This window comes from Lepidochelys olivacea (genome assembly GCF_965140295.1).
Source record: "Lepidochelys olivacea isolate rLepOli2 genome assembly, chromosome: 2".
Classification (NCBI taxonomy): Eukaryota; Metazoa; Chordata; order Testudines; family Cheloniidae; genus Lepidochelys; species Lepidochelys olivacea.
The window spans coordinates 146,806,578-146,828,936 of record NC_140412.1 but is presented as its reverse complement, the minus strand read 5'-3'; the positions used below and the strand labels follow the sequence as shown (position 1 = coordinate 146,828,936).

Here is a 22,359-nt window from a genome sequence, read left to right as displayed (position 1 = left end):
TTCTTATTTATATGGCTATAGAACCTTTTACTATTGGTTTAAATTCCCTTTGCAAGGTCCAACTCTACTTGGCTTTTAGCCTGTCACTTTATCCCTACATGTTCTGACCTCAATACGGTTGCTTTCCTTGCTGATCCCTCCCATCTTCCATTCCCTGTATGCTTTGTGCTTTTTCTTAATCACCTTTCTGAGAGGTTTCAGAGTAGCAGCCGTGTTAGTCTGTATTCGCAAAAAGAAAAAGGAGTACTTGTGGCACCTTAGAGACTAACCAATTTATTTGAGCATAAGCTTTCGTGAGTTACAGCTCACTTCATCAGATGCTGTAGCTCACGAAAGCTTATGCTCAAATAAATTGGTTAGTATCTAAGGTGCCACAAGTACTCCTTTTCTCTCTGAGATGCTTGCTCATCCAGCTTGATCTACAACTCCTGCCTATGAATTTTTTCCCCTTTCTTGGGACGCAGGCTTCCGATAGCTTCTGTAGCTTTGATTTAAAGTAATCCCAGGCCTCCTCTGCCTTTAGATCCATAAATGCTTCAGACCAATCTACTTCCCTAACTAATGTCCTTAATTTTTGAAAGTCAGCCCTTTTGAAATCAAAAGCCCTAGTTGCAGATTTATTTTTGTTAATCTTTCCATTCAGTTTGAACTGAATTAGCTCACATCACTTGAACCAAGATTGTCCCCTACAACCATTTCTTCTATGAGGTCCTCACTACTCACCAAAACCAAATCTAAAATGGCATCCCCTCTAGTAGGTTCAGCAACTACTCGATGAAGGAATCCATCAGCTATCGCATCTAGGAAAATCTGAGCCTTACTATTATTACTAACACTTGTCCTCCAGTCTATATCTGGGAAGTTAAAGTCTCCCATGATCACACAGTTCCCATTAGTATTTACTTCATTAAAAACATTAAAGAGGGTCTATCGATCTCCAAATTAGATGTCGGCAGTCTATAGCACACCCCAAGCACTATCCCAGGGGAGGCTCTAGTAGTTTTCTTCCCCAGTGTAATTTTTGCCCAGACGGACTCTATCTTATCCATTCCATCGTTTCTTATTTCTTTACATTCTACCTCATCATTGATATACAATGCTACTCCACCGCCTTTGCCTTCATTTCTGTCTTTCCTAAATAGCACATACACTTCAATACCCATAGTCCAGTCATGACTACTATTCCACCATGTTTCTGTTATCCCTATAATATCTGGTTTCACTTCCTGCACCAGTAGCTCTAGTTCCTCCATTTTGTTACCTGGGCTCCTCGCATTGGTGTACATCATCTTAATTTTTGCTGTTTGGCCTCGCTCAAATTCTGTACCCAATTAGGCATGGCCATTCTACAGCCAGTATAACCTACTAGACTGGTATCCACACTGCCCTTCCTCCTTATATACCTTCTCCTACCCATGGCTGTATCCTTTCTTACTTTGTTTTCTTCCCTCACAATGCTAAAATCCAGTGTGGAGATTACCTGGACATCTCCCAACCATCTCCCCCAAATTCCTAGTTTAAAGCTCTCAATCAATTGTGCCAGCCTCCATCCTGGAAGTCTATTTCCTTCCCTACTCAGATGAAGTCCATCCTGAGAGAACTGTCCTCTGTCCATGAATGCCTCCCAGTGGCCATACATCCCAAAGCCCTCCTTATAGCACCACTGCCTAAGCCATCTGTTGGCGTCATAATCTTGTCACACCTTTGTTGGCCTACTCTAGGAACAGGCAGAATCCCACTAAAGATCACCTGAGTCTCAATTTCCTTAAGCATCTTCCCCAGCCTAGCAGTCTCCCTTAATACTTTCCAGCGAGAATCTAGCCGTATCATTTGTTCCCACATGAAGGATAATTAGGGGATTCTTTCCCGCTCCCTTTAGGATCCTTTTCAACCTCAGGGCTACATCCCGTATCTTAGCACCTGGAAGACAGCACACCCTTCTATTCTCTGGATCAGCTCTGATTACAGGCCTGTCTATTTTTCTCAGTAAAGAGTCCCCGATCACATAGACCTGCCTTTTCCTGGTGACGGTACTATTCTCCAGTCTATCCCCTGTTCCCTCTGGCTGCAAGTTCTTTGCATTCCTATTCTCCCTTGCAATCCTCTGCAACCTCTCCTGTATCTTCCTGGGGCTCATATTTGGTGTAGTCTCCATTGACTCTTTATCTTTGAAAACTCGTGGCGAACCAGGGAAGTCCCGGATGACTGGAAAAAGGCTAATGTAGTGCCAAGCTTTAAAAAAGGGAAGAAGGAGGATCCTGGGAACTACAGGCCAGTCAGCCTCACCTCAGTCCCTGGAAAAATCACGGAGCAGGTCCTCAAAGAATCAATCCTGAAGCACTTGCATGAGAGGAAAGTGATCAGGAACAGCCAGCATGGATTCACCAAGGGAAGGTCATGCCTGACTAATCTAATCACCTTTTATGATGAGATTACTGGTTCTGTGGATGAAGGGAAAGCAGTGGATGTATTGTATCTTGACTTTAGCAAAGCTTTTGACACGGTCTCCCACAGTATTCTTGTCAGCAAGTTAAGGAAGTATGGGCTGGATGAATGCACTATAAGGTGGGTAGAAAGCTGGCTAGATTGTCGGGCTCAACAGGTAGTGATCAATGGCTCCATGTCTAGTTGGCAGCCGGTATCAAGTGGAGTGCCCCAAGGGTCGGTCCTGGGGCCGGTTTTGTTCAATATCTTCATAAATGATCTGGAGGATGGTGTGGATTGCACTCTCAGCAAATTTGCGGATGATACTAAACTGGGAGGAGTGGTAGATACGCTGGAGGGGAGGGATAGGATACAGAAGGACCTAGACAAATTGGAGGATTGGGCCAAAAGAAATCAGATGAGGTTCAATAAGGATAAGTGCAGGGTCCTGCACTTAGGATGGAAGAATCCAATGCACCACTACAGACTAGGGACCGAATGGCTAGGCAGCAGTTCTGCGGAAAAGGACCTAGGGGTGACAGTGGACGAGAAGCTGGATATGAGTCAGCAGTGTGCCCTTGTTGCCAAGGCGGCCAATGGCATTTTGGGATGTATAAGTAGGGGCATAGCGAACAGATCGAGGGACGTGATCGTTCCCCTATATTCGACATTGGTGAGGCCTCATCTGGAGTACTGTGTCCAGTTTTGGGCCCCACACTACAAGAAGGATGTGGATAAATTGGAGAGAGTCCAGCGAAGGGCAACAAAAATGATTAGGGGTCTAGAACACATGACTTATGAGGAGAGGCTGAGGGAGCTGGGATTGTTTAGCCTGCAGAAGAGAAGAATGAGGGGGGATTTGATAGCTGCTTTCAACTACCTGAAAGGGGGTTCCAAAGAGGATGGCTCTAGACTGTTCTCAATGGTAGCAGATGACAGAACGAGGAGTAATGGTCTCAAGTTGCAGTGGGGGAGGTTTAGATTGGATATTAGGAAAAACTTTTTCACTAAGAGGGTGGTGAAACACTGGAATGCGTTACCTAGGGAGGTGGTAGAATCTCCTTCCTTAGAGGTTTTTAAGGTCAGGCTTGACAAAGCCCTGGCTGAGATGATTTAACTGGGAATTGGTCCTGCTTCGAGCAGGGGGTTGGACTAGATGACCTCCTGAGGTCCCTTCCAACCCTGATATTCTATGACTCTTCCCCTTTTCCTATAGGGCTAGCCGCTCTTCTCTTCTTCCTTGCCCTTCCACCTTCAGTGACTACCTGCTGAGCCCCTTCTTCATTTTCCAACTCTGCTATTCTTGAGCTCTATTTCTCCTTCACTAGCCCGTCTTTTCCTCTGCCTGGTTCTTTTAGTCACATGCTTCCACTGACCACTTTCCTCACCCAGCAGTCTCCCCTCAGAATTCCTCAGTCCTGCTTCCATCTGCAAGTCTTGAGCTTTTCCCTTCATATACCTCAATGTCTTTGCTCCATAATCTGCTTGAACCCCTTTCTAAACTCAACCATACTTTCCACCTGCATTTCCAAACCTCGGATCCTTTCCTCTATCAGATGGCATTTCATGCAGACAAAACTGTTACCAGGGACCCCGTCCAGGATAATATACATACCACAGCTTCCACATCCAGTCATGTTCATTGTGTCTTCCGCTACATGGGTCACTCCTACTGCTGCCTCTGTAATAGCCTTCCCACCTAAATCCTATTAATCTGGGAAACAAAACCACACCAAAACACCACCACCCACAGCAGAAACAAACCCCAAACAAGCACCACAATACAAACTCCCCTTTCAAACTCCCACTGAAACTCCCCTGTTTACAGCTCAGTTTGCTGGCTCCTGTGCTGCTACAGCTGTCTGTGACTTGCCCTTGGTGAATCCATGCAGACTGTTCCTGATCACTTTCCTTTCCTCTAAGTGCTTCAGAATTGATTCCTTGAGGACCTGCTCCATGATTTTTCCAGGGACTGAGGTGAGGCTGACTGGCCCATAGTTCCCCGGATCCTCCTCCTTCCCTTTTTTAAAGATGGGCATTACATTAGCCTTTTTCCAGTCCTCCGGGCTGTCCCAGGAAATGCAGGTTACCCTCCAGGATCTCCCGTTTGAGGGATCAGGGCTCTTTTTGAAGCTGACCGATGCACGGCTCCACGGCCTTAAAGACTCCCGTGCCATCCTCTGGTCCTTAGGCCTACCCACCCATCAGTAGGCTAGAAAGTGTTCCATCCCCCACTGTCAAGGTCATGGGGTTTCCCTCAGTCCAGCTCCTACAGGAAGGTGGTCAGAAACTAAGAATTTAAATGGTGTCACCCTTTATCTTCCCATTCTTCTACCCAGCCTGATTCTTCCAGAGGCTAAGGAAGCCAGAAGCTGGCATTTTGAGGATGCTCCTGAGGACAGCGCCCCAGTCACTTCCCATGATGCACACACAGACCCCCCTCCCCCGCTCTTTCTTCAACTACCTGCGCCTCTTCTGGTTGCAGTTGATCTTGGACCGTTGGGTGCTCGACATAATGTTTTCAGGCTACACCCTACAGTTTGTGGCCGACCCTCCCTCCCATCTCCTTTCTCAGTCCCTCCTCAGGGACCTTTCTCATGAGCAACTACTCATTCAAGAGATTGAGAACCTCCTATGCCTGGGGGGCAGTAGAGGATGTCCCTCCGGACTTGAAAGGGAAGGGGTTCTACTCCTGCTATTTCCTATTCCCCAAAGCAAAAGGGGCCTCAACAAGTCTCTCAACAAGTTAAAGATCTGCATGGTCTCTTTGGCCTCCATTATTCCCTCTCTGAATCTGGGAGAGTGGTACGCTGCCCTCGACTTAAAGGATGCATATTTCCATTTTCCCAGGGCACAGGTGTTTCCTCCATTTTGTGTTGGGCCACTGCCATTTTCAATTTACAGTGCTGCCCTTCAGTCACTCGTCAGCCCCAAAGTGTTTACAAAGTGCATAGCACCTGAGGCGCCGAGGGGTTCAAATTTCTCCATACCTTGACGACTGGTTAATAAAGGGTCAATCTCAGGATCAGATATGGTATCATCTTGACCTGGTTTGCTCCACCTGTTGTGACCTGGGGCTGTTAATAAAAGAGAAAAAAAGTCTACCTTAATTCCAGTGCAACACAGTTCATTGGAGTGGTCCTTGACACTACTCAGGCCAGAGCCTTCCTCCCCCAGGCTTGGTTCCAAGCCATGGTGGACCTGATCTTATGCATGCAAGTCCATCCCCCCCACCACTGCTCACACGTGCCTGAAATTGTTAGACTACATGGCGGCCTGAACTTACATGGTCCAGCACACGTGGCTCCACCTCAGGCTCCTGCAGGCATGGCTGGTGTCGGTCTTCGTCCCCAACAGAAATAGTATGGGCCCTGTGATCAGGGTCCCAGACCACTTACTCTTGTCGCTCACATTGTGGCAGAATCATAGAATATCAGGGTTGGAAGGGACCTCAGGAGGTCATCTAGTCCAACCCCCCGCTCAAAGCAGGACCAATCCCCAATTTTTGCCCCAGATCCCTAAATGGCCCCCTCAAGGATTGAACTCACAACCCTGGGTTTAGCAGGCCAATGCTGAAACCACTGAGCTATCCCTCCCCCTAAAATGCTAAGAATCCACCAGGTTGGATGGAGTTCCCTTCGCAGTTCCGTCCCTCTTGATGACCCTAATCTCCGATGCTTTGGAACTGGGGTGAGAGGGCAATTTCAGTACACAAGATCTTGGTCAAGTCGATATCGCTCCCTACACATCAGCATCGGGGAGCTGAGAGAAGTTCGCCTGACTTGCCAAGCCTTCCTACCTCACATAAAAAGCTGGGTGGTCCAGGTCCTGATGGACAACACAACGGCTATGTTTTATATCAAGAAAAAAGACAGACCCAGCTTGTCTGCCCTTGGCCAGGAAGCCCTCAGGCTCTGGAACTTGTGTGTGCAACACAACATCCATCTTGTAGCCACACGCCTCTCTAGGGCCAGGAACGCTTTGGCAGATCACCTCAGCAGGACCTTCTCGTCTCATCACAAGTGGTCCCTCCATCTAGAAGATTCCCCAGGTGGACATGTTTGCATTCAGGCAGAACAGGAAGTGCCATATTTCTGCTCAATTTGGAGGATCGACAAAGGCTCCCTGTCGGATGCTTTTCTGCTCCTGTGGTCGGGGGCTTGGTTATATGCCTTCCCCCAATGCTGCTAATTCAGAGAGTCCTTACCAAGATCAAGCAGGACAGGGAGAAGGTGATCCTCATAGTGCTGGCTTGTCCGTGCCAGCACTGATTTGGCACGCTGCTGGACCTCTCGGTGGCCGCTCCATTACTGCTTCAGCTCAGGCTGGACCTGCTGTCCCAAACCCACACGTCAGGGACCCCGTTCCTCCAAGGGACCTGAACTTGCACTGTTTCAGCTCATGAGACCCCCCTTCGAACCTCTGGCTTTCCTGATCTCTCGTCCTTTCCTGGAAGGTTGTGTTCCTGGTTGCAATAACATCTGCCCGCCCGGTCTCTGAGATTACAGTGCTTACCTCAGAACTGCCCTACATGGTCTTTTACGAAAACAAGTTCCAGCTGCAGCCACATCAGGCTTTCCTGCAGAAGGTGGTCTCAGTTTCATATGGGACAGTACATTTACTTGTCTTTTTTTCCAAAGCTGCATAAGTCAGAGGAGGAGCATAGGTTGCCGTCCTTAGATATCAAGAGGGCGCTAGCTTTCTACGTTGAAAGGACCAAGCCATTCTGCAAGCTGACAATCTTCAACTTGCGGAATGTGGCCAACAGGATGAAAAGTCATCTGGTGTCTGCTCACAGAATTTCTTCTTGGATCACTGCCTGCATTCACTGCTGCTAAGATCAGGCAAAGGTGCCCCCTCCAGTGATTGTAACTGCCCACTCAACCAGGGCGCAAGCCTCTTTGGCAGCTTTCCTAGCTCAAGTGCCTATCCAGGACATCTGTAGGGTGACCACTGGTCGTCCGTCCACATGTTTATGTCCCATTGAGCACTTACCAGCAGGCCTGGGATGATGCTGTCTTCAGTAGAGTAGTGCTGCAAGCCACTAGACTGTGAACTCTGAGCCCACCTCCAAGTCACCTAGAATGGAATCTACATGAGCAAGCACTTGAAGAAAAAACGGTTACCTACCTTTTCGTTACTGTTCTTTGAGATGTGTTGCTCACGTCCATTCCATTACTTGCCCTCCTTACTCCTCTGTTTGAGTTGCCAGCAAGAAGGAACTGAGGACGTAGGGTTGACAGCGTCTAATATGCCAGCGCCATGAGTGCAGCACTCAAAGGGGTGCCGCAGCCAACCCTACAGATACTGCTAAGGCAAAAATTTCCAGTGACTGCGCACATGGGCGTGCACACACCTAGAATGGAATGGACATAAGCAACACATCTCTAAAAACAACAGTTACGACAACGTAGGTAACAGTTTTTTCTTTGGAAGTTACCTCTGTGCATTCGTGCTACTTGCCCATCTTCCCCTCTGCCTTAGAGTTCTATATAATATCAGGGTGCTGCAAGTAGAAGGAAGGAACTGAGGCGGTGGTAGCACTCCCTTATGTGGAGTAGGGTGAAGACATTACCCTCATGTGAGATCTCTCACGATCACCCTTTCTCCCCCAATGGATGTGGCTTTTCAAAGCAGTTCTATCAGTGCACAGGACATCATATTCCATAAGTGGAAATACACAGAAGCAACTTTAGAAGAACAGGTCCTGGTAAGTAACAGCTCCTTTATATAAAGATCCATATTATCCAATCAGAATTACCCCGTCTATGAAAGTATTAAATCTCTCAATTTCATTCAAGGTCACAGTATCAGTTTAGTGTAATGCATAATCATTCCAGAATTTACTGCTGTTCTGTTGTAACAATATCTGTCCTGAGAAAATTAGTCCTGCACCTGGATGTTTAAAAAAAATATATCTGCATTTAAATCCCCTGATTATTCTAGCTTCAGTTTAGATGTGCAAAATAGTTTTTAATCACTTGTTACTTAGCTAGTTTGAAATATCTTTGACACACTTGCTTGGAAACTAGCCTCTAGTAAGGATTAGACAATCCTTAGATTAGACTTCAAAAATTCAGTAAATCTGAGTTGTGAGCAAAAATGCCTTTTTGCAGTGGAAAAGGTTCTCTCACCCGAGCATAATTTAAATGAAAATGTTCTAACTGCCAAAAAAAAAAAAAAAAAAATCATGTTTGGAATGACACCAGCTATAGAAAAGGAAAATACTGAGTATATACAAATGGGGTTATAATTCCAAAAGTAATCAAATTATAGTATTTATACAAAATGAATTCCTGTGAGAATAGTGTATGGTGGTTTTGCCTGCTGGCCATTTTTAGGATCAGAAAAGTACACTCAGTTCTGGATAGTTGCCTTTTCCTGTTTTAAGATAAATTGATTTTAATTTTCCAGAGTCCACCTTTGGATACAGGCATTATGGCCTCAAGTCTGCTTTTGGCACTACAGTTGTGTCCAAAAATGGAATTCCAGTTGAGTGAGCGATATGGAGAAGATCTGAGTGAAAGCACTTGGGAATGTATACTTGCTATTGATCTCCTCTGCTGTCACTTGAAATGGAGTTGGACGCATGACAATATCATAAGGTATTGTGCTACTTACTCCTTACTTCAGAATGTTAAATTTTTCCTTTTCATTATATTCAAAAGCCAGTTCTTTTGCTTTTAACCTATGAGCTTTAAAAACAAAATCCTGTAGTGATCATTTTATGTTTCTCTAACTGATGACAATCCAGGCTATAAAATGGCTACTGTTTTTGGTAGTTTCAGTCCATAGTAGAACAGCAACAGTAACTAGTCAAAAATTATTTACAAAATTGTTTGATACTATAGCAAGAAAACATCGGTGTGAAACTGTGTGTTACCAGAGTGGTTTACTTTGTAAATGGATTTAGGAGCACCTCTGGGACTCTTGGCTCAGCTCAATGTATAAGTGGAAATAAAATGCTTGATCTTCTGAAGATGATAGTTAGTTTCCAACAGACATAAGAGTGACTGGAAAATACAACTAAAAATTGAAATGCATTGTATTCAAAACTGCTCTAGTATTGAACAGCTGTAACCCAGCCACACTGTGACAAGTGTAATATCCTGGGTTTCTGCCTCAGGAGGCAAGTCATTTCTCTAACAGGTTAATTTAAACGAACAAACAGCTGCTCAGGGGTTGGGAATGTATAAGTTCCAAGTAGATGAATTATTGAGCAGGTGAGATTGTAAAAGGTGCATGATAAATTATCTCACAGCTCTTTAATTTAATTTTATCCTATAATTATCATCAACACTATACCATATGTTTTCAACACGTCTTCTTTCACAGTAAAGAGCTTTGGCCTGTCATGGATCAGTGGGTAAAGCATAGGAAAGGACATGAGACTGTTCCACCTACTCCAGATATTATTGTAGCATCAACACTTAGGCTAATTGGTGAGTACCATAAGTTTTGGTTGAACTCCTTCTTTGTATAAATAAACCCTCTGAAAATGCCTGGATGGCTTCTGGAAGCTGGAATTGAAGTACTCACACATTTTTGGCTTTTGAATTTCATTGTTACTTTAAATGTGATGATTCACCACTGTCAATAACTAAGTAAATATTTCTTCTCTCTATGCTGTCTGTGAAGATCAGTTATATTGATATTAGGGCTGTTAATTAATCAGTCAACTCACACGATTAACTCAAATTAATTGTGGTTAAAAAAATTGTGATTAATCACACACATAACAATACCAGTTGAAATTTATAACATTTTTGGGTCTTTCTACATTTTCACTATTGATTTCAATTACAACAGACTACAAAGTGCACAGTGCTCACTTTTTATATTATTTTTGATTACAAAATATATGCACTGTAAAAAATGATAAACAAAAATATAGTATTTCAGTTCACCTCATACAAGTACTGAAGTGCAATATATTTATCGTGATAGTGTAACTTACAAATGCAGATTATTTTTGGTTACATAACTGCAGTCAAACAAAACAGGGTAAACCTTTAGAGCCTGTAAGTCCACTCAGTCCTACTTCTTCTGCCAATCGCTAAGACAAATAAGTTTGTTTACATTGATGGGAGATACTGCTGCCTGCTTCTTATTTATGTCACCTGAAAATGAGAACAGGCGTTTGTATTGTACTTTGGTAGCTGGCGTTGCAAGGTATTTACATGTCAGATATGCTAAACATTTGTGTGCCCCTTAATGCTTCAGCCACCATTTCAGAGGACATATTTCCATGCTGATGACGCTTGTTTAAAAAAAAAAAAATGCGTTAATTAAATTTGTGACTGTACCCCTTGGGGGGAGATTTGTATGTCTCCTGCTCTGTTTTATCAGCATTCTGCATATATTTCATATTATAGCAGTCTTGGATGATGACCCAGCACATGTTGGTTTTAAGAACACTTTCACAGCAGATTTGACAAAACATGAAGGTACTGATGTGAGATTTCTAAAAATACCTATAGTGCTCGACCCAACCTTTAAGAATCTGAAGTGCTGTCCAAAATCTGGGAGGGACAAGGTATGGAGCATGCTTTTAGAAGTCTTAAAATAGTAATACACTGATGTGGAAACTACAGAACCCAAACCACGAAAAAAGAAAATCAACCTTCTGCTGTGGCATCTGACTCAAATGATGAAAATGAACATGCGACAGTCCACACTGCTTTGGATAGTTATCAAACAGAACCCATCATCAGAATGGAGCATGTCCTCTGGAAAGGTGGTTGAAGCATGAAGGGACATATAAATCTTTAGTGCATCTGGCACATAAATATCTTGCAATGCCAACTAAAACAGTGCCATGCAAACACCTGTTCTCACTTTCAGATGACAATGTCAACAAGAAGCGGCCATCATTATCTCCCGCAAAGTGTAACCAACCTTGTTTGTCTGAGTGTTTGGCTGACAAAGAAGTAGGACTGAGTGGACTTGTAAGCTCTAAAATTCTATAATATTTTTGTACATAATTCTACATTTGTAAGTTCAACTTTCATGATAGAGATTGCAGTACGGTACTTGTATTTTTCAATTCACCTCTTTTTTTACAGTGCAAATATTTGTAATCAAAAATATAAAGTGAGTACTGAACACTTCGTATACTGTGTTGTAATTGAAATTTGGAAATATAGTAAGCATCCAAAATAATTAAAATAAATGGTATTCTATTTAACAGCGTGATAATTTTTTAACACCACAATTAATCATTAATTTTTTTAATCGCTTGACAGTGATATGTATTTAATCTTGTGAGGAGAGATTACTACGGCTTCATGCCAAGCTGTATAGGAGATTTCTAATGATTCAATTACTATCTATGTCTGTTAGTAAAAAGTAAATAGTTCTTAATGTACACTTTTTCCACAAGGGGAAAATTCTGGTGCCCCTGTATTTTAGGGTTCTTCAAACTTTCCTCTGATTTTCTAGTAGATTCCTAACCTTGTATAAACCATCTCTTTCTCCTATCATGATTGTGCAGCACTGTGACCACAGAAGGAATTGCTTCAATGGGAAAGTAAAATACATTAATATTGGGAGTGTATCTTAATTGTCATAGAATATTAGGGTTGGAATAGACCTCAGGAGGTCATCTAGTCCAATCCCCTGCTTAAAGCAGGACCAACACGAACTAAATCATCCCAGCCAAGGCGTTGTCAAGCTGGGCCTTAAAAACCTCTAAGGATGGAGATTCCACCACCTCCCTAGGTAACCCATTCCAGTGCTTCACCACGCTCCTAGTGAAACAGTGTTTTCCAATATCCAACCTAGACCTCCCCCACTGCAACTTGAGACCATTGCTCCTTGTTCTGTCATCTGCCACCCCTGAGAACAGCCTAGCTCCATAGTCTTTGGAACGCCCCCTTCAGGTAGTTGAAGGCTGCTATCAAATCTCCCCTCACTCTTCTCTTCTGCAGCCTAATTCCCTGAGCCTCTCCTCATAAGTCATGTGCCCCAGCCCACTAATCATTTTTGTTGCCCTCTGCTGGACTGTTTCCAATTTGTCCACATCCCTGGTAGTGGAGGGACCAAAACTGGATGTAATACTCCAGGTGTGGCCTCACCAGTGCCGAATAGAGGAGAATAATCACTTCCCTCAATCTGCTGGCAATGCTCCTACTAATACAGCCCAGTGTGCCATTGGCCTTGGCAACGAAGGCACACTGACTCATATCCAGCTTCTCATCCACTGTAATCCTCAGGTCCTTTTTTGCAGAACTGCTGCTTAGCCAGTTGGTCTCCAGCCTGTAATGGTGCATGGGATTCTTCCTTCCTAAGTGCAGGATTCTGCACTTGTCCTTGTTGAAGCTCATCAGATTTCTTTTGGCCCAAGAAGAAATAGAACCCAGTACTATTTGACTAGCCAGCTCTTTGTGAGCCATTACTTGGGAATCTCTATACAAATTAGAAGATTTTCTATTGGCTTGCTCATCCCACAAAGATTTCATTCTACACTTATATTTTATATAAATACCATTGATTCCAGTAGGTGACACTCTCCCCTCTGAGTTACTAAAAAACAAATTCTCTAGCAGAGTGGCTTTGAACTTTTTTTCATTGCAGATCCCTAAAAAAATTTCAAATGGATCCCTTTGGAAAACTTAAATATAGTCTGCGTATCTCCAGGGTCCATAGATGCCCAGGTTGAAAACCACTGTTCTATGGTAACAACCACCTTTTGTGAGCCCTTTAGACATAGTCTACAGATCATCAGGGATCCGTTTTCTACAGGTGAAAAACCATTGCTCTAGCATATTGGTAAAGGGCATGGTGTTGCAGAAGGAGCTGTATTTCATGTGAAACTTAAAGCAGGTTTGTGTGTGTGTGTGTGTGTCAGTCACACTGTCTGGAGTGGCTCACAACCGTGAGTGCCTATCTCAGGGCAAATCATCAGAAAACAAGACCTGTGGTCTCTGAAGAACGAAAACTCCCAACTGAATATAATTTATTTAAAAAGGTCTAATTTCAGTGACTCTTCCAAGAGAATTAAGATATTGTATAAAGGAACTCTTTCTAGGGTAGTTTAGCAGTTAGCGTATAGAGCATATTAAAAGTGAATGTAGAAAATAAAATTCTGCTAATTAAAAACTAAATGACATCAAGACACTTGGAGACAAGGTAAGTGAGGGTAATCTCTTATTGGGCCCAACTTGAGTTGGTCCAAGAAGAGATATTACCCTCACCTGCCTTGTCTCCCTAAGTGAGCTTTACGAAAGCTTCTCTGTCTCACCAACAGAAGTTGGTCCAATTAAATATTACCTCACCCACCTTGTCTTTCCAACTGTCTTAAAGTCATTTAGTTTTTAATCAGCAGAATTTTACCTTCTGCATTCATTTTGAAGTAGGAGAGCAAGTTTTGATTTAACTGTTTAGAAATAACATTACTCAGAGGATATAACAGGTTTCAGAGTAGCAGCTGTGTTAGTTTGTATCTGCAAAAAGAAGTGGCACCTTACAGACTAACAGCTACAGCTCACTTCATCAGATGCATATGGATATGATACTAGTTGATTTCTGGTCTCTTTTCATGTATCTCACATGAAGGAAGAAGCAAGCTTTTTAGATAAACATTGCATTTGGTTATTTCCATAAATCCTTTAGATTATCAAGCTCTTCTCTCAAATTTTAACTATTTCTTCAGTATATATTATTTAACTACAAGAGTTCCTTAAAGTTCAAAGGAACAACAAAGGAAAGAAAAATAGCTGCTGCTACAGTTGATTATTGTGGCAAAATAAATGCTAAATGTCATTCATAGGATGGACTGTGAGAGATGCTTGCTTAATCTCTTTTTAATTAAAGTTGTATCACAGTGTATAAATACAGTAGTAACTGCCATAAAGAGTATCAGATAAGTATATCCTTCATTAGCATGTTATACTATCTCAGACTGTTTTTTAGTTTGATCTTAGAAACTAAGCAGGATTGCTCCTATGTGTACAGGAGATCTCCAAAGAACACACAGGTGCTGTGGAAAGCTGTTAATTCAGTAGGTGGCTCTCTTTCCTGGCTAAGTACTGATGCAATACGCTAATGAGGCGCACTGGATTTTTGGAGGTGCTCTTTCACGTCAGATGTTTAACCCATTTGTGGTCATTGAAGATATCATGCTGCTTTTGAAAGAAATGTTGTCCCCAGTATCCTGCTTAAATCGTAAATTAAGTAATCTTCCTACAATTAATTTAGGCTTGAATAAAGATTGGGAGTGGATGGGTCATTACATAAAGTAGAACTATTTCCCCAGGTTCCCCCCCCCCGGCTGTTCCTCAGACTTCCTTGTCAACTGCTGGAAAGGGCCCACCTTGATTATCACTACAAAAGGTTTTTTCTTCTGCTCTCCTGCTGGTAATAGCTCACCTTACCTGATCACTCTTGTTACAGTGTGTATGGTAACACCCATTGTTTCATGTTCTCTGTGTATATAAATCTCCCCACTGTATTTTCCACTGAAAGCATCTGATGAAGTGAGCTGTAGCTCACGAAAGCTTATGCTCAAATAAATGTTAGTCTCTAAGGTGCCACAAGTCCTCCTTTTCTTCCTACCTAAACATTCATGCTGCAGTTTCAATTGTACATACAGTATTATTGATTCTTCTTTGAGTGATGGTCCCTATGTGTATTCCACACATGGGGGTGTGCATCCATGCCATGTGTCTGAGTCTGGAAGCAGTTTTTAGCAGCGTCAATTGACCAGCATGTGTGTAGTGTATCTCCTCATGCTCCAAGTCAAAAATATAAGAGCTAGTGTCAGTCAACACCTCTCCAGTTCCCTCTTACTACCACATAGCCTGAGTTGGAACCCCCTGTTCCTTCACAATCTTAGTTTTTGGAGAGTGTGACTCACCTCTACTTCATTATAAATAATAGTATGTAGGGTTTTTTAGTGGTAATTAGCTGAGTATAAATTAGTGTAGTAGTTCTTTCCCCATTCAGTGACTGTATTTCCCATCTCTTTCTATATATAAAGCACACACACTCCCCCTCCGCTCCCCCCTCCCCCCCAGGACTGTGCCCCAGGCTCCAGGTTTCAAAAAATTTTCTCCTGCCCAGGCTCCCTTTTTGTGGGCGACAAGCACCACCAGTGCCTCTACTGCCTCAGCAAGGCACGCATCACAGCTCGCTGCGCCATTTGCAAATCCTTCTTGCCCCAGACCCGGGAAGCCCACAGGCTTCACCTTCATAAATACTTGAGGGAGGAAGTGATGAGACCCAGGGCACACTCTAATCTGGGACCAGGAGAACCCCCTCCCCATCACCGGCATGGAGCACTCTTCTGAGCACTGCGCATGCCCTGGAGCCAGTATTGAAGGCCAAAGATAAGTCCCGGCACGAGAGCAAACACTCTCCTGGGCACAAGATCAGACCGCAGGGTTTTCTTCCGGAGCCATGCCAGGTCAGGTGAGAAGTCATGTGTGGATCTGGCTGGACTGGCACCCAAGATTACCTGGATAGGGAGGGTAAGGCTAGGTGCAAATGAGATTCAACTTGACCTTGGCACCCAAGCAGCCTGCTCACTGGCATGCACACTGCCTGTTCCACCAGTACCTGTGTGTTTTGCAGACGAGCCAGCTCTGCAGATATCGCCAGGCCCATCCAATAGCTTGACAGGTACACTGCAGACCCCTGTATACTCAGAGGCATTTCTGTCAGTGGAAGAGTTGATCCTTTTCTACCCTCTGTCTTGTCTTCTATCTGGCCCCCTGCTCATCCACACCATCCTGACCCTGTTGGATGAAGTCCTTCTGCTCGTGCCAGAGACGCCGGTTCCTCTGCCAGACCACAGCCCTCCGGTACCGACGCCCTCCCTCCTCTGCCGGAACCATATTCAGAGTCCAAGGCGTTATTAGAGCCAGAACCCTCTTTCTCACTGTTGTCATGCCAGCGTCTGGACATACATCCCAGGCTGCCCTACCCTCTGGCATATGATCTGACAGCAGAGGCCTGGTACTGCTTCCTGTGTGGCCCACCACATCCAAGAGACCCTTCCTTTTGGCCATACTGGAGACCCTGGGATCCCTATGCCAGGCACTATCTCAGGCATCCTACCAGCTGTCCCCCATACACTCACCAGTGCTGTCAATATATCAAAAAGAGGGAGACATCAAACTGGTTCTGACAGAGCATCCTCCTCACCGGATGTGGCGATCATCCCCCTCCCACACACTCCAGATGGCCACTGCCAGTATCAGCTACATGACAACACGCTCCTGTACCTCTTCATGAAGTAGGGCACACCCCTCCCACTGATGGGACCATTGCTACTCACAAGAACAGAGAGCTTGCCCCTCTATTGCTCGAGAGGAGCACTGTGGGAGGGCTCTCAGGATGATGCTTTCCTCCTCCCCTGGACAGGTGACCTTCACTGCGCCTTTCCCCCCATTCCCTTCCTGCTGCAGCTGCTAGGCAAGATTCATTGGAACAGAGCCACCATCATAGCCCCGTTCTGTTCCCATCGGTTCTGGTTCACAGAATTCCTCAGATTCTCTGCCCACACACGACTCCACCTCCACATACTCCTGAATCTGCTAACACAAGATTGGGGGCAGGAGGGTCCATCATCCCAATCCAGGCCCTCTTCACCTTTACAGCCTGGTATTTGGATGGGAGTTGAGGGTAGACCATGCATACTCTACCCCCCTTTGACACATCCTTGCCCAGAACAGGAGATAATCCACTAGCGCCCGCTATCAAGCTAAATGAAGACACTTTATGGCACGTGCCCACCGCCACCACTACTCACTGAGCATGGTTTCTCTTCCAGCAATCCTCGACTAGCTCCTTGCCATTAAGATGTTGGTCCTGGCCCTCAATTCTTTTCAAGTGCCTTTCTCCCTCCCATGGACGGCACCTCGGTGTTTACTCACCCTGCCACTATCCACTTCATGAAAGCTTTACTAACGCCCTTCCACCAGTACTGAAGCCCATGCCACCCTTTGAGCCATTAGCGATATGCTCTTTCCCACCAAAAGTGACTTAGTAGCCACTACCTGAGCCAGACAAGTCAGTGAATTTGTGGCCACGATGGCAGAACCCCCCCACATGATATTCCACAAGGACAAGCTGTCCTTATGGCTGCACCCTAAATTCCTCCCAAAAGTGATGCCTGAGTTCTACCTCAATCAGTCCATCCACCTGCCAGTTTTCCCCTCCAAACCACATGCCTTCCCGACTGACGTCCAACATACACGGGCATTCTACCTCCATAGGTACCCCATTTTGCATATTGCCAAAAGTATTTGTGGCCATCGCTGAATGATCCATAAGTCAAGCCTGCTTGTCCCAACGCATCTCCAAATGGGTCTTGGGGTGCATAGTGAATGCTACAACATACCCAAGCACAAGTTGCCACATCAGCCTCATTGACGTGTGTGTCCTGGCAAGACGTCTGCCGCACAGCAACATGGCACTCTGTTGTAAACGTGTAAACACACTATGCCATTGCACAAGCAGCAGCAACAGATGCCACTGTAGGCCAGGCCGAACGGTAGATTTCACTTCCACTGGAATGCTTGCACCCACCACTGTGCTTGCTGATCATTGCTCACAAATTATCCATGTGTGGAATACACATAGGGACCATCACTCAAAGAAGAGGAGGAGGTTACTTACCTGTAACTGGAGGGTCTTTGAGATGTGTGGTCCCTAGCTGTTGTCCAGAAGCATTTCTTAGTACTTAGGGACCACACATCTCGAAGAACCTCCAATCTGTATTCCAGTATCCACCCTCCATCTCCTCTGCTTCGGACTGGATTCCATTATGGTAAGACAGACTTGGGAGGCATTGCTCCCAGCCAAGAGCATAAGAGGTAGTGTGGGTCATGAGGAGATGCACTATACACATGCAGGTTAACGGACGCTGCTAAGAAATGCTTCCGGACTCAAGTACATGGTGTGCATGCGCACCCTCATGTGGAAAACAGAGACCAGACATCTCAAAAAATCTTTAGTTACAGGTAAGTAACTTCCTCTTTTCCTTCATCTTAAACTATTGTGCAGTGTTGCTATGCACTGTTAAACTGCCACGTTCCTAACAGGAACTTTACCTTGATTAGGTGTGTGATTTCCTGTAAATTTTGGTAAATTTGAAAAGTGCTTTGAGATTCTTAGTCATAGTTGTTTCCTAAAATAAATACAGAAACCAGTCCAATGTTCTGTGGCTTCATATTTGAAGTGAATCGTTCATTTTATACAGATTAGTCAAGACTTTGGTTTCAACAGTAGAACCTCAGTTACGAACACCTCAGGAATGAAGGTTGTTTGTAACTCTGAACAAAACGTTATGGTGGTTCTTTCAAAAGTTTACAACTGAACATTGACTTAATACAGTTTTGAAACTTTACAATGCAAAAAGATATGCTGCTTTTAACCATCTTAGTTTTAATGTAACAAGCACAGAAACAGTTTCCTTACTTGGTCAATTTTTTTTAAACTTTCCCTTTTTTAGTAGTTTGTTTAACAAAGTACTGTACTGTATTTGCCTTTGTGTGTGTGTGCTGCTGCCAGATTGCATAGTTCCAGTTCCAAATGGGGTCTGTGATTGACTGGTCAACTCATAACTCTGGTGTTCGTAACTGAGGCTCTGCTGTACTTCGTTGTATGTTAGGAAGGTTATGTCTAAAAATAAAGCTTCTTTAGTGATCAGTTATACAGATGCATGGTAATCTTTTTCTCCTTTCTTAGGTCGCTTAGGCCAAATAGGTTTGAGGGAAGGATTCTTTTCTGCTGTGAAAAATATCAGTTCTATTATTGGACGCTTTATACAGCATGCAAAAGAAGAAGGTAATGTTTCTGTAGAAAATTTTTTTTTACTGCAGATTCTTAAATCAAGGTTTTTTGCCAGTATGTTCATGAAGGATGGGAGCTGTGAATTCAGTCCTTCAAACACTTCTGTATATACATAGATAGTCCCATTGAGGTAGGTTACTAATCACATGAGGCAAGTTACTCACTTTTGTAAAGATCTGCAGAACCATGCCACGTAATAACTTCCCCACTCAGTACCTGGTTTAGCCTTATGTAGATCAGTTAGCAATAGAAAATGGCATTTAAATAGGTCTGGCAGACCAGGAATAGATTTTATTCAGTTTTGTCCTGAGGAGCTGTAACTGAACAAGTAGTTGACTGATTTTATTTAGAACAGTGCTATATCGACCTCAGTTCCTGGATTCCTAGCTCCTGCAATAACTGTCTAAGTCCTATCGCTCTTTCATTACGTGTCTGACTAATTTATGAGGTGACATTCACTTTGGAGGTAGACATGACCATCCTAAAGGTATGAGATCCCATAGTACAGGAAATAAATGGTGCTGTCTCCCTTATAGTCAAAGTGGTGTGACAAGATGGCCGATGTTCATACGGTGGGTCCTGTGCTTTTCTTGGGGGGGAAGAGGCAGGCTAAGATGCCACCCCTTGCCCGCTGAGGACCCCGCTAGTGGCCCTGGAAAGTGATAAAGGAGGGAAGAGTCTGGGTTTGCTCCGCATGTTGAGTCCCAGCCCCTCTCAACCCCCACAGGTTTCTTACCCTCATCCCCCTTAGATGGGGTTACCCTTGGTCCTTAGACACTGGGGGGAGGGAGTCTCCTTGTTCTGCTGAGGCAGGGTCTCCCTTACTTCAGTTCTCTGATCTTCCAAATCTCACAACACACCTCCAAGCTCCAGTCCTCTCTCCTTCCTCCTTCTCCCTGACTGCCTGAAGCAGGGGGTTTTATTAGTTTCCTGACAAGGCCTTAATTGACAACTAGTGCTCCAATTAACCTGTAGCAACCCTCCCTAGTCTACAGGGAACCATGCCTTAATTAGCCTAGGGCTTATATATTTCCCCTCTAACACTGCTCCCTGGCACTCCTGTATCACAGTGGAAACAGTACTTATGCTTGTAGGCCTGGATTTTCAATGGGGACTAAGAGAGTAAGTGTTTAACTCCCTCAGGTGCTCATTTGAAAGTCCTAGATACATTGAATTCAGAAGTTTATTTAAAACATTGAAAAATATTTTTTTCTAACGGGAAATTGGATGTCATGGATTTTAAACTGCACAGTTTGGAATACAGCAAATATATTAATCCTATTTTTAAAGTATCATTGTACTACTTTTCATAGGCCACCTTTTAATTTTTTTTCCTCATAGATGCTTTTAATTCTTGACAAGTAATCTTCTGAATCAGGTTAATTGATGAGAAATATTATATGTAAGATATCTTCTTAAATACTGATTTTTTTCTGTAGATTTACTATCTTACCAAATCTTTGCAGATGTGCCTTGGGGAGTGCAGTTGGCAGCAGTATATGCACTCTGTGACTTGGGTCCAAGCAATCCACTAGAAGTTGTTGAGACCATCCAAGCTTGGAGAACAGTGACTACTAACAGCATCCCATCTGCAGTCACAAGTGGCATATCTGAAGTCAGCTCTCTGTGCACAGTAGAATTACACTAAGATGAGGGAAGGTAGCCTCATCTACAGAAAGTGCCTTTTATTAATAAAAACTAGGTGATGTCTTTTAGGATGAAAGTTAGAAACAGTCTGAAGGGGGAAAACCAGGAAAAGAGCCCTGTGCTTTCCTTTTGGGGAAGGTGGGACACTTATGCACTCATTGTTTATGTAGGTGTTGTCTGGTCAGAAAGCATTATAAACAAAAAAGGCTCTGAAGTATTTTGTTTGCCCTCTGCTGCAGAAAGACATGAAGTCATAGATTTGTGTGCGTTCTGGTGTAACTCATAGGTTACATGAGTGCTAGTGGATGTTTAAACCAGAAAAATCCCTTCCCTATGAAAGTGGAAAGGTTGTGTTTTGATAGGTCTTCCATTGGCTGAACCTCAGGCTACCAAAGCTCTTATCTTTTTGGTGGACTACTTGCTGTAACAGAAGACTGGGCAGCAGTTTATAAATTAAACTATTCATCTACATCATATTTTATGTGGAAGATGCAGTAAAAATTGAAAGATTTATTGGACTCAATCCAACTTAACTTTGTCCCATTAACTTAAACTACTTATATCAGACAATTATATGTACAGTAAAAAGATTGAGATAACAAATCTCTGTCAGTTTGTATATATGGTATATGCCTATAATGTGTTTCACATTTGATGTTGTTCCACTTTGGGAATTTTAGTGTGTGTATATATAGAAAAACTGGTTTAAAAAACTTACCTTGTTTAAACTTCTAATATACTTGTACACAGCATTTTTTTTATTGTCCGAACGTTTTTATAATAAAAAAACAAAAGTGAACCATTCATATGTCTGTAGTGGTCATTTCAATACTTTCACCTCAGATGGTAATTAATTAAAAAGAAGTAGCTGAGACAAGTTTCCAAAATAGTTACTGTATTTGGAAAAATTGCCAAATAAGTTTGTTTAGTAACTCTTGATTTTCATGGGAAAAGTTTATTAGTGTTTCCATTTTGCTTTTATACATATGAAGTATAGAGTTATTAACAGGCTGCTTTCTCATCAACCTTAAAATACAATTCTTAGTTATACGTTACTTTCTTTTACTTGACTGCTGCATACCAAACATATCCATTTCAACATTGTTAAAAAACCCGTGCTTTAGCCTACACTGGCAAGGCAAAACATGTTAAAAATCTTAATGGCATAATGTCTAAAAGTTTTACTAATAACTCACTGGTGTGCATGGAGCCATGCAACTTTCATATCCTTTTGAAACCTTACTCCTTTTTCTAAATGTAAATTAACATTGATTCATTTAGTTTTGTATCAAAGTATGTTTCTAAAACAACTATTAATTCTTGTGATTAGAAATGAGAAATCCTGGTCATTTTTGGACCAGAATGGCCAAAGTGGAAGACTGCCACTAGAGGGCACTCCAGTGCAGATCAATCAATAAAATCAGTTAAAACAGGGTTTTATTCAAGAAATGTAAAACTGATACTGAATACTGGCTTGCTGTGGCTGTTGGA

The 22,359-nt window shown here is 43.3% G+C and overlaps 1 protein-coding gene across 4 annotated transcripts in view; it reads left to right on the top strand.

The window, feature by feature from the left end:
- The window catches only part of ICE1 (interactor of little elongation complex ELL subunit 1), a 77,938-nt gene extending 56,326 nt beyond the window's left edge, over positions 1 to 21,612 (top strand). For 3 of the 4 annotated variants that reach the window (XM_084621837.1, XM_084621835.1, XM_084621836.1), the window contains 4 exons: positions 8,839 to 9,029; positions 9,760 to 9,866; positions 19,117 to 19,215; positions 20,688 to 21,612. In XM_084621837.1, the coding sequence (XP_084477963.1) occupies positions 8,839 to 9,029; positions 9,760 to 9,866; positions 19,117 to 19,215; positions 20,688 to 20,869 (579 nt within the window). In that variant the 3' untranslated portion in view covers positions 20,870 to 21,612. The remainder of the gene's footprint in view (positions 1 to 8,838; positions 9,030 to 9,759; positions 9,867 to 19,116; positions 19,216 to 20,687) is intronic. The other variant, XM_084621838.1, reaches the window with a different exon arrangement.
- The last annotated feature ends 747 nt before the right edge of the window (positions 21,613 to 22,359 follow it).